Source organism: Bombus pyrosoma, linkage group LG18 (assembly GCF_014825855.1).
Source record: "Bombus pyrosoma isolate SC7728 linkage group LG18, ASM1482585v1, whole genome shotgun sequence".
NCBI classification, from domain to species: domain Eukaryota; kingdom Metazoa; phylum Arthropoda; class Insecta; order Hymenoptera; family Apidae; genus Bombus; species Bombus pyrosoma.
Genome location: NC_057787.1, coordinates 3,007,086 through 3,019,689, shown reverse-complemented (window position 1 = coordinate 3,019,689; position 12,604 = coordinate 3,007,086). Strand labels below are relative to the sequence as shown.

The following is a 12,604-nucleotide window of genomic DNA, read 5'->3' as shown; positions in this document are numbered from 1 at the left end:
CTCCTGTCTTCGCTGCTCATTCATTTCTTCTATGTCCATATTTTGATTATTATTAACTTGTTGTTGTTGGTTTAGGGCTGGTAAATCTACCAACCTATTTATATAATATCTTTCACCTTTTGTTGCAATTTTAATTGTTGGTATCTGCTGCTGCATTGCTGGGTTTCCCCTCACTATCACTAATCATTAATTTTATTTAGATATAACTGCAGATATAACTTTGTCTCCCCTGAATTTGTCTGAAACTGACTTAGATATTGTAAATGAAGTATTAAATAAATTAAGCCAAACCGGTTATGAGATTTTTGCAGAAAAAGATGATCTCAAACAAATTAAATATAAGTTTATGTTTCTATTGAGACATGTATAATTTTATGTGTTAGGCTAGGTTAGCTGCGTAGTAGTGACACTTGTATGTGAATATCAGTGTGTGGAAGTATGTGTGTGCGCGGCGTCTCGAAAACAAAGGAATGTAAACTGTTCAGTTAACAGTCTGGTATGGAAAAAGGTGAGACGCGTGCAAGTGTGTATCGATGAATATCTTTGAAATCCTTTATCAAATGAGTATATAACTATTCTAATATAAATTCTAAGTGTAAATTTAGTGTTCCTATAGCATTATTTCGGCAATTAAGATCCAAAATTCTCAACAGTTTCATTTAAAATCACTTAAAAATAATGGATCCACGGCTCAGCTGCGAGCTCGATATTTTATAATATAAAGATCGGCAAAACAGTTGATACAAGTAAAAACGGGAAATTGGTCGTTACAGTTCGAATATATGCAACAAATGTAGCCATATTTTCACGCAGGCGCACATAATTTCTATGCGAAATTAACCCATGTATATTTACAAGACACACTTGAATTCGAAAAAGTAACGAATTCTTTTGAATTTAATAAGTTTAATGATTTAAGTTATTTTACAATTAAACGTATTGAAAGATGTCGGTAGGTCATTTGGTCAGATACGATTATTGAACAAATAGTTGTGGCATAACAAAGAGCTATTTATGTAAATAGACTTTGTCCATGTTTGTTGTAATAGAAGTCATAGATGCGAGAAAAAATTTTGTGATTCATCGTGTTCGATTTCCGAGCAGTGTGCAGACACCATAAGAATATCCGCAAAATTATTTGAGTTTTTTAAAATGTATAATTCAATCCTTGTAATAAATAGAATCCTTTGTGTCAGTATCTACTTTAGAAATTTAAATAATAAGGTATATCTTATATGACGTCTATTTGTTAACTAGGTATATATATAACGCTGAAACATCATTTATTAATAGTAAACAAGAGATATAAAAAATCAAAAGTCAAAAAATTAAACAGTTTGAGCTTAGATATGTAGCGGCACATGGGTCAGAGGACGATGCGAATCGAGAGCGACTCATGTTGTTGTTTTGCCTCGGGACATTGACACCGCCTTGACGCACGAAACGTAACGACAAATAAACTCCGGGCAAAGCAATGTCGCCGCTACGTGCAACCGTCGACCAAAGACGAATTCGAATTTTCTGACTCTCCTCCAACTAGTATAAATAAGCGGACGGGATCGCGAGCGGATCAGTTATTATACGAGTGAGCAATCTCCCGTTTCTATTTTATTAATCCTCTAAACATTCGGCACAGATATAATTTTTTAAAAGAGTTGATTATAGTACTTGCTAATATGGTTACTGAGATAATGTAAGTTCCAGCAATTTCAAAGTGCAAATTCAATTTAAGATGCGCTTGCAGCCGAACCGCCGCGCCACGTGCCTGCGTTACCACCGCTTCCAAGCTGCATGCTATCTCGATTATATGCCAGAACTTTCTAACTTTTATTAAAGCGCACAATCGATTAGTTCGAAAATTTAAGAACAGTTAATCCAATTCTTTCCCTACACTTTATGAAATTTTCAGCTTTTAATATTATTTAGAGCTACAGTGACTTCTTGAAAAAAGAATTTTTCTCGGTTCCAGATTAATATAGAATATGAAACTGCTTTTGTAAATTCGTAAAAATATAGCAGTTATTAATTGGTATTTATACCAATTCCCTACGATAAAAATTTAAAAATTTTTTAGAGGTTTTAGACGGTTTAATTTAAGAAAATCACTTCAAAATATCGAACCATTTTGCGCAAAAAAATTACTCTGTACAATTTTCCCCGATTTAAAGTCTAATTCGACTGGATTACCAGGCAGCTCAGCGGTGTGGAATGCTAACATTGCCCGGGCAAAGCAGATTCTGCACACCATGCGGATTTCGCCCGTAGAACATAGGTACATATATATGTATACATATACATATAAACAGGGTGAGTTATCTAAGAGTTAAAGTTGAAATATTTTTGATACTAGTAATTACAGTGAAAAAAGCTTCAGATAAAAGTTGAATGATTACAAAGGAAGCATATTCTGATATGATTAGCTTTTTCTATATGTAGGCGTGTAAATATCATCTGAAGGTCAACTTTGTTTCTTTAATAGAATCATATATTTTTCAATACTTTAATCGATGCAGTTCGAGATTCTCTATAAAAATTTATTAATCTACTTATGTCGAAAAGCTATTAGTTTAGTAGATAGTTTAATTTTTCTTTGTAAAACTTATGAAGGACAAGGAAAACAAATACAGAAGTCCTTACATCTTTTCTTGTCTTTTGTATATTAAATTTGACAAATTAAAGTTAATATATCTGTTAAACTATAGTTAAAACATAGTTTTTTGACATAAATTGATTAATACTTTTTTTTATAAGGAATGCCGAGATGGTTCGATCAGTGCATTAAAAAATATGGTTTCATTTAAAAAATGAAGTTGGCCATAAAATCTTCCTCATTACTTAACCCGTAAAGAAATAAATTGCACTGTATGATATTCTTTTTCGAACCAAACAACTTTTGTTAAAACATCCTTTTGATAATTTTAATGCCTCGCGATATTTCATCGTTTCCAGTTAAACAAAACAATCTACACATTGCATATAGCAAAATATGAATATAAAATAATTACTTTTATTATTATTGTTTAGTTATATTGTAGTTTAGACTCAGAGTATATCACAAGAAGATTGTTGCATTCTTTTTCTTAGTTTCTTGTATTATATTAAAGTCTTAAATCGAGTTCTTAATTCCTATATGGATTAAAATATTAATAAATAATATAAATATGAAATATAAATATAAGATATAGTTGATATTTGAACCCTGCTGTATTCTTTGAGTCATTTTTGAATTAACACATTTTATCTTTTTTGTTCAGACATTTCTTAGGTTCCTAGAAGGACATGAAAAAATTGTTGAAATTTTATTTCAATTTGTTGCTAAAGTTTATTTAAAAATATTATATATCGTTTTACTTAGAAATAATTGTTGTTATACATAACCAATACAATGCTTCGAAATAAATGAAACAATAAGAGCTATTGCACTGTCATTTCAGGATTTACAATTAATATATTTATAAACTGTAATTCGTTAACAAATATCGGGAAAATAACGTAAAACGACTTACTGATTTAAACCGAGTTTCAAGTGTTCTCCAGCGTTTCGTAAGAGTGCATGTGCTTCGCTATTCGTTAAATCCCGGGTAGTTCTTCCATTTATGCTACTAATCAAGTCACCCTCTCTCACCCCCTGTTGAGCCGCTTTGCTACCTGGATTAACCTGTAACGAAAATTCAGATTTGTATCTTAATTAGATAAATAACATTTATGACCGCGTTTCGTGTACTTCAATTTGTCTATTAATTTAAATAAACGCAATATGAAATTCAGACGCTTTTCGTTAAAAAATATCTATATATTTATCACGTAATACTGAATGTTAACGAAATTGAAATTCAAAAGCGCTATCGAAAATTTCGATTCGAAATTAGATTTTTACCGAAAGAAGTTTTTGATATAGGTAGTTTAAAATTTTAGTCTACTCATAATTTCAGAATATTATTATTGTGATAACATTTTGGAAATGGAAAGTAAAACAAAAATTGTAAAATTTTGAAAAAATGTTTCACAATAACTAATACATAAAGTAATGTATACGTGAAGTTTTACAAAACAGAGATAAACTTTTATGATGTTAGCTAATATAAATAACAGTGTGAGTGTGTGTGGGCGGGGGGGGCATAATTGTCAAATCCCCCCCCCCCATAGTCAAGATATCACTACAGATATTTATTATACAGAAATTGATGAATCCCATTCCCAACTGGTGAGGGTCCTTTTTGGAATGTCATTTAACCATAAGGTGATATTTTCACGTGTGTAGAAACGATTTTGTCCATTTGAACGCTATTGTTAAAATAAATGATAAATATACGTGTTTTCTATCAAATTGGCAACTAAACTGTATATAAAATTGATCAGTATAAGTTTGGTTAGTAGTTGAAAATGTGAAATTATTTATTATGAAAGTCGGACAACTTCATGTGCTATATTCTCTCAGTTGACTAGTGAAGTTCTTCCATTTGGGATGACATAGAAATAGTTACTCATTTGTTTTAGAGGTTATGGGTGTCATGCATAGATCGATAATTTTAATATATATTTAGTATCTTATTACTGTCGAAGATATCGTTTTTTGAAAATGAAATTCTACTTTTATTATAAAAAATTAATTGGTTCAAGTAGCGAAAGTGAATTTGTTTATTAATGGATGACTTCATGTCATCCTCGGTCAAAAAATTAATCAATCACCCATTGTGCTAATATTTAGTATTAAATTTATAATATTTATGCTGTTCTGTTAACATATACATAGTTATACATTTTATGGTATTATGTTTTTGTTTTAAGATTAATTTAATATTAATTTAATATCAATATTAATTTAAGAAATTTTCAGTTTTAATGCTAAAAATCAATAATTATAATATTATCCATTACATCAATAACATTATCTAAAAATAAAATACTCATTACTCTGTTTAACAATATTGCGTATCTTCTATAAAACGTAGAAAACCTAACCTCAAAAGATTTAAAAATACGATGTTTTGAACGCTGTATCTATCTGAACATAATCATTAAGTGACAGCTTTAAGCAACAAAATTCTTTCATTAACCATAAATAAGTAACTTAAGTCGGATATCTAGTAAAACTTATTATTACTAATATCAGTAATAATAAAATACATATTACTTATGATATTAATTTACGGTATAATCCTTCACAGCCTAAACAAACGTCAAATACTGACAATGACTCCCGAAAATATTTGAATATTTACAATCGAAAACTTTTAGAGAGAGATAGAGAGAAATATATTAGATGGTACACAAAATTTTCCGAAATTTTATTGAAAATGTAATAGTTACGAGATATTTATTGCAAACGTATATATGTATTTCATCGAAGTGACAAAAATATTCGATACAATGCGAATAATCGTGTTAAACGTACAATTTAGTACTAAATTATAATCTCACTTTAACTTAATAATACAGTGCATAATTGACTGTTCAAATAACGTTATGATCCTTACAATTAAAATGTATGTTTGTAGTAAAAAAAATTGTAACATCTACAGTAGTTTTCAAAATTGTATTTGAACACTTAGCATAAAAAATGTATTACATATATATCCTATATGTTATAGAAAACATCTTAACATTTTATTAGCACTATAATAAGATACGAATGTCCTGGGGAAGGACTAATGGACCTGAGAGCGATAATAGAGAAAAAAAGGGTAAAGGCAATACAAGAAGGGGTGGAAGGACAGGAAGGTAGCACAGCAAGGAGGCAAAAAGACCAAAGTGGCAATAGTGTGTAGGCTTAAGTTGCAATAATTTGTAGGCATAAGTTGAAATAGATTGTAAGCATTAGTTTTAGATTAGAGGTAAGAACGTGATTAGTGCAATAAAGGGCTGTAAAGAAAGCTGAAAGTTCGTCCAAAGCCGAGAGGCACGGACTAAATAAATAATAATAATAATAATAAGATACGAATGTCATAATACACTCCTCCAATTGCTCGCTTATCACGATCGAATAACGATGACGGCCGACCAGTACTTTTCTTTTTGCCATAATCTTCAACATTTTTTAAGAAATTCTGTATTACTCCCCGACTTCTTCTTATTACTTTCGATATTTTTGCTACTGATAACCGTTGCTGTTTTAGTTCAAGAATTTGCTTTTTTTCAGACTCGTTTAATTTTTTTACATTTATATAATATTGTAATGTAATTTTTACTCGTTGATAGATTATGAACTACTGAGCAATTTCTAAACATTTTAGCAGAGTGTGTTATCATTTCGACTTTAGTATGGAACAGTTTTTCTTTGTTGTATACAAACATCTATGACATTGTGACTTATTTTTAACGAACCGCATATTCTGAGCTCATAATGTTTTGATATTACGTTACAGACGAAAAACTTTACACGCTTCATTGAGAAATTAAAGATAGCAGACCTAGCTTATCTTTTTGACGAGGAGTGTAGTAGTAAAGTTTGAAATCAACCTGAAAATCTATTTAAAAGTTATAAAATATTTGCTGGAAACATTTAGTAAAAAGAAAAGGATCTTAATATTCCTATACGAGATATCTCGTTATGAAAGTGTTCAAGATAGTTTCACAGAATTTCATTGAACATTGAAGATCATTAATATCACAGATAATTTTTATAAATTTTTATAGTAAATGTTCAGATTCCGGGCTTATTTTCCTGAGTTATTGCAAATTTCTATCCTATCAAAAATTCTATGTTCGTCAAAATATACCTGTCTCTAAACTGTTCGGAAGGCATGCGAAAAAAAGAAGCCCACTTTATCAAAATTTACTCATTAAACTCTACTTTGGCGTTTAAGATTCTCACCGTGTAGCTGCACTTTCGTTGTCCCGGCGCTCGAAACTTCAGCATGTTGTAAACTTTCTTCACTACCGGATCCTGTCAATATATCAGCGAGCAATTCGTGACACCGGCTAGTACTTTTTTCGTTCCTTTTTTCGAAGGTTAGCAAAGTTTCAACGGGCGTTAATTGAAAAAGTAGTTGTTTTGGGTAAAAAGGTAGTCTTCTACCGTCGAATCTATAATATCACGGGACGTGATTATTTGAAGTAGAAATATTCCAATTTCATAGCTGTATTCAATTTCAAAAATATTTTTTAAACTGAAGTATTATTATACTTCTATTAATATTTATTGTATGTATTATTGTTGCTATTATTTCTATTATTATGTATTGAATATATCATTACATGTATTATTATAATATTATATCATATTATATACATAATATATAATCTTATTAACTCAAATAGAATTCGAATATTTATGCACGTGAAACGTACAAATATATAAAATACACGAAAAATATAAAACATATTACCAATGTTTTTAGTATACATACATAACTTTGACATATGAAATATTATCTACAATACAGTATTTAATAATAGATATTCAACAATACTTTTGCAATTATGATACGTTATAGTCATGTTATGTCATCAAGTTCGCAGATCACTGATAACATCTGCATGAAAGATATAACACTTGCCTGTCTTTTCAAATAATAAGAAAACTTTTTGTACCTTTCCTTTTGCTACATAGTGCATATATCATCGTCTACTGTTTCTTATTATACAAGGTGGGTGTAATAATTTTGATCACCTTCTAGAGATACGGGGAAACTTTGTTGACAAAAGACGTACGGTATATGGCAGTAATAATTTCCTTCTTAGACGATCATGTTTAGACAAGGTTATTTTGCAATAAATAAAACATGTTCGTTTGTGTTACGACCAGCTCACTTCAAAACCGGAGATAAAGATATGGCGACACTCGGCAACAATGTATATCGCCGAAGCGAAGTGCCTAATGAACCATCAATATCCCAACGGTCCTTTCGCCGAATGTTCGAGAAGAGGGCGTGCGTGACAGCAGTCGCGGACGTCTAACAAACGCGTAGATAGTGGGGATATTGAGGGGTGACAAAAGAAAAATAATCGAATCCGATCGGAAGTCGAGTTGTAAGAGTCTTAAAAAGTCAGACCTAGAACTCGGAAGTAAATTGTAAACCCAGTGTTAGAAAGAAAATGAAGTTTCTTTTTTATTTTTCATCTTAAATTTCTTTTTTTATTTTCTTTGTTATTTTACGTGACATTTGCATCGATGCAACTTTGCAATCGTTGGATTGCCGAAGCCCGTGTACTTATCCGGACGTATACGGTGCAATGAGTTTTTGACTCGCATCTTGTGATACTCTCCCTGCATTGGTCATTGGTCAATAATTTCGTAGCCAGCTCGTTTTTCCGACATAACACCACTGGATTTCTTTTTGTAGAGAATATTAAGAAATACTACAAAGTATGTGGAGAAGCTAACACCACTAGATATAGGACAAATATTCATCGCAACATGTACCATAAACAAAGCAGAAGTGGCAACAAGTGGTTTCGGCAATCTTACGATTTCAACGTTGCATCGATGCAAACAGGCATCATTTCGAACGTTTATTATGATGTAAGATCTGTTATTATTTTATGTATTGTCGTAGAAATCGTCTAAACATTTTCTACTCTTTATGGTATAAAAAAAGTATGTTAATTGGAATGGCTAGGAATAAAAAAGTAAGGAAGCAAAATTAAAAATTAAAAATATGGAGGATCCTTGAAATCTCTGAAAACCTTTCACATATAAAAAATTATTATTGCTATATTATGGCCATCTTTGTACCGTACAACTTTTATAAGCAAAGTTTTTCTATATTTCTAAAAAGAACGGAGATATTTAAGGTGATCAAGGTTATTCGCCAACCATGCATTACTATATTGGTTCATATTATAAGCTACTACACTTAACGTTTAATCAACAACTGAAAATTTTACATTTTCGTGTGATCCACAGTTGACAATTTAATGAGACAAATGTATCACATAGGTACAAGATATGCAATATATTCTTGCATGTGTTTTCAAATATAAATTCAAAAAAAGTAACGAAAAATTCAAAATAAAGAACATATTCTTATAATCTTATAATCATATTCTATAATGACATTACCAAATATCTAGGTTTCCACTTGCATTCTATAAAAATATATATTTGCATAAATATCTGCAATTTACATCAGAAAAATTGTTTAAAATATATAAATTATTTTTAAAAATATATTTCTTTAGGAATTATATAAAATAATATTCATTTAAAAAATTGGAAAGCTTTAATTATTTAAGAACTGTAATATATTTATAGTAATTTCGTATTTGCTGGTATTTTCAAATAAAAGATATTTCACCATAGTGATTAATCTTCGACAAATACGAGATACGAAGAAAATATGCTAAGAAAGTTCACCTTCTTTAGGATGCTATGCTATTTCTTAATCGAACTTCCGATTATCCGATATTAGCTGTACAACTCGAATTCAATTAGTCAACAATACTCTACTTCTAAACCTTCTCCTTCAATTTTTGTCTTATTCTTATCCTGCTTCTATCGAACAGAGATTGAAAACAAAACTTTTGTCTTTGTAACGGTTGTTAATTATTGGAATAACTCTAATATATTAGCCAAGAGCATTTTAAGAAGATACTGACTTTTCAATAAAAGGTAACTACAGCATTTAACACTTATGACGTTTACAGCATTTACAAATTCAGGGTTTCGTGTAACATATCAATCCTAACTGATTATAAGTTATTTTTCTTTTTAATTTAATCTCATGAATAAATTAGAGATTTTAATTATCAAAATCCTAATTACTTATATCCGTTAAACAATTGATTTATTTAATTCTTTGAACGTAATATATACTACTTTACTATAAAAAGCTAAAATATCAAAATTCTCTAAGAAAATTCACCATAATTTTTGTATTTAACATTCGTAAATGGTTCTATGTAAAAAAATGTATACAATTTCCTAAATATGCGATCTCCGGAATTTCTATTTAGTATAACAAATTAAAATTCTTCGCGTCTCACCAAAAACAACATATTATCGTAAATTCCTCCGATATTCATCAAATTACACTACGATTAACCTTTATCAGCTACACAGAAACTAATATTACGAGCGAATAAATAAATCGAGATAAACTTCTTATCTCATCAAATTCGTGCGATAGAAGCACATAATTTCTTTTTAGTATCCCGGAGTCCTTACAATTTGTCCAAACAGGACATTCGATAAATTCAAGCAAATTGCTATAACAGGCTGAGAATATGTATCACGAAGATGCTTATCATCCCTTTAAATGGCACCTGTACAAGGTTATGTTTATACACAAGTATATTTCACTTATGAATTTTGAACTTATCGTTGATGTAGGGTGTTTTTTTCCAACGTCTACGGAATTAACACGTTGGTCGCTACGTCACCCATATCTATGTGACGGGTATACTTCCCCGTCACCCAGGTACGGATGACGCTCCTCTTGTTTGAGTTAATTACACGTTGGTTGCTACGTCGCCCATATCTACGAGACGGGTATACTTCCGTGGTGGCCGTCACCCAAGTGTGGGTGACGCTCTTCTTCGAGTTAATTACACGTTGGTCGCCACGTCACCCATATCTACGTGACGGGTGTACTTTCGTGGGACCGTCACCCAAGTACGGATGACGCTCTTCTTGTTCGAGTTAATTAAATATAGGATATTACATATAGAATATACAACATAAAAATATTAAAAACACACTATACCATACTTTTTATTCATTTATATTCTGAATAAAATATTACATTATGCTATATCGCATGGTATTTGTTAAAACATTCCACACACACTTGGGGTGATTTGGGAACTTCGAACAATAGTTGTAGACTTCGTCATCAATACTCTCCTCACTTTCAAATATATTTTCACGCTGTTTACTGAACATTTTGGGGATGAAAAAATCACTGATGTACATCTCACAAGTATGCTTCTCGACTAAATGAAAGATTTGAGATATCTGCCATGAAATCCCTCGAAATACTCTAGCTGGAAAACTTATCGCTTTCTCCATTTCAGAACTAAATAATCTTTTCTTTACAATAAATCGAAGGAGATAAACAATGAATTCCCGCTTGTCGCTCTATTTACGTTCTGCGTACCGGCGGTCGAATTTGGGCCCCGCAGGAAACTTAGCCGAATCACGCTGGGCGACCAACGTGTTAATCGGATCAACCTTTGGCTAGTGCGTTGAGATTATCATTTAGCCTTAAATTATATCGGCTGTATAATCGCATTATTTCCTCTATAATAGAGTTTATCTGAAGACCTTTACGAATTTCATCGCTTTGAACGTATCATGGTACATCTACTATCGTCGTGAGTATATTTTTGACTATACAGCTTTAAGCTTTACCATTGTCACGTCCCGCGCCCCGCGCGACCCGTAACGCGAAAACAAAATTGGAACGCGACTCGAAAAAAAAGCTATATCTTGTGATAAATTTACCTGACAATATTAAGAAAATTTAAAATTGTAAACAAAGTCGGTAGTTTGAACAAACATTGGGGATCTTCCCAAACATTTCAAAATAAAGACCCCGATGTCCTTTCATTTCCAACAGATATAAATAAACGTAGCGACTTAGAGCAGTTAGTTATCATCATTTTGTCAACCGAAGAGTTTTACATCCATCAGCCTGTCAGTCAATTGTCAATATCGAAATCGAGTAAGATTTGAATAAATCGTTGCATATTGATAATTTATTTCTATCGAGATATATATAATTTTATGTGCTGGACTAGGTTAGATGTGTAGTAGAGATACTTGTATGTGAGTATCAGTGTGTGGAAGTTGTGTGCGCGGCGTCTCGAAAACAAATGAATGTAAACAGTTCAGTCGGTTAACAGTCGGGTATGGAAGAAAGTGCTGAAACATGTGCAAGTGTGTATCGATGAATATCTTAGAAATCGTCCATCAAATAAATATATAATTATTCTAATATCAATTCCAAGTGTAAATTTAGTGTTCCTATACTATTATTTCGGCTATCAAGGTCCACAATTCTCAACAATTTCGAACAACTTTAATCATTTCCCGTGCTAGTATTCTCGCACATAGGTTAGCCGAAACGTGGAATTTATTGCCAGTTGCATTAACCGCTAGTTAACGCTACCCGTGTGCATGCAATTTGTTGATTAAATCGTATCATCACGTTCAAGCAAACGCGGCAATCCAATAAAACGTGATAACCATGTGACTTTTCACTGCTATGTCCCACAACTGGAAGTCGTATGTCCAGTGTGGTTTAATAATAAACTTATATGTAAGTAACTTGTTTTCTAAGCTTAATTCAGATATCTGCTGGTTTCACCAGAATATTTCTTTCTTCTTGAGTCGAATTTGCTGGATCTTGTTGCGTATAGATTAGCTTCGTGTTAACTTGAAGTGAAGACGTAACACAAAGTATTTAACCTGTTGGGTCTGGGACACAATCCATTTACGATATGTAATGGTGGTATGGTGTTCGTCCTTAACGTGGAAGTATCAGTACATTTCTTTTTCCACTGATTTAGTCGGTGCTCTAGCGATCGTATGTGCCGTTGTAAGAATGTTGGTAAAATCTTAGAATCTTTGTCGGTTGCGGAGAGGGTGAGAGAGCGGAACTCCCACCCCAAGAGGATCGACCGGTGACGGCGCGGCAGAGGCCGTGGACGCGATTCAGCA

General features: G+C 31.8%; 2 protein-coding genes across 2 annotated transcripts in view; one reads left to right on the top strand and one right to left on the bottom strand.

The window, feature by feature from the left end:
- Nucleotides 1–12,604, bottom strand: part of LOC122577337 — a 345,413-nt gene that overhangs the window by 213,605 nt on the left and 119,204 nt on the right. The window contains exon 2 of the mRNA XM_043748626.1: nucleotides 3,507–3,658. Within this exon, the coding sequence (XP_043604561.1) occupies nucleotides 3,507–3,658 (152 nt within the window). The remainder of the gene's footprint in view (nucleotides 1–3,506; nucleotides 3,659–12,604) is intronic.
- LOC122577336 (putative uncharacterized protein DDB_G0271982) overlaps nucleotides 1–12,604 on the top strand; it is a 50,333-nt gene that overhangs the window by 31,697 nt on the left and 6,032 nt on the right. The gene's annotated exons all lie outside the window — the stretch shown is intronic.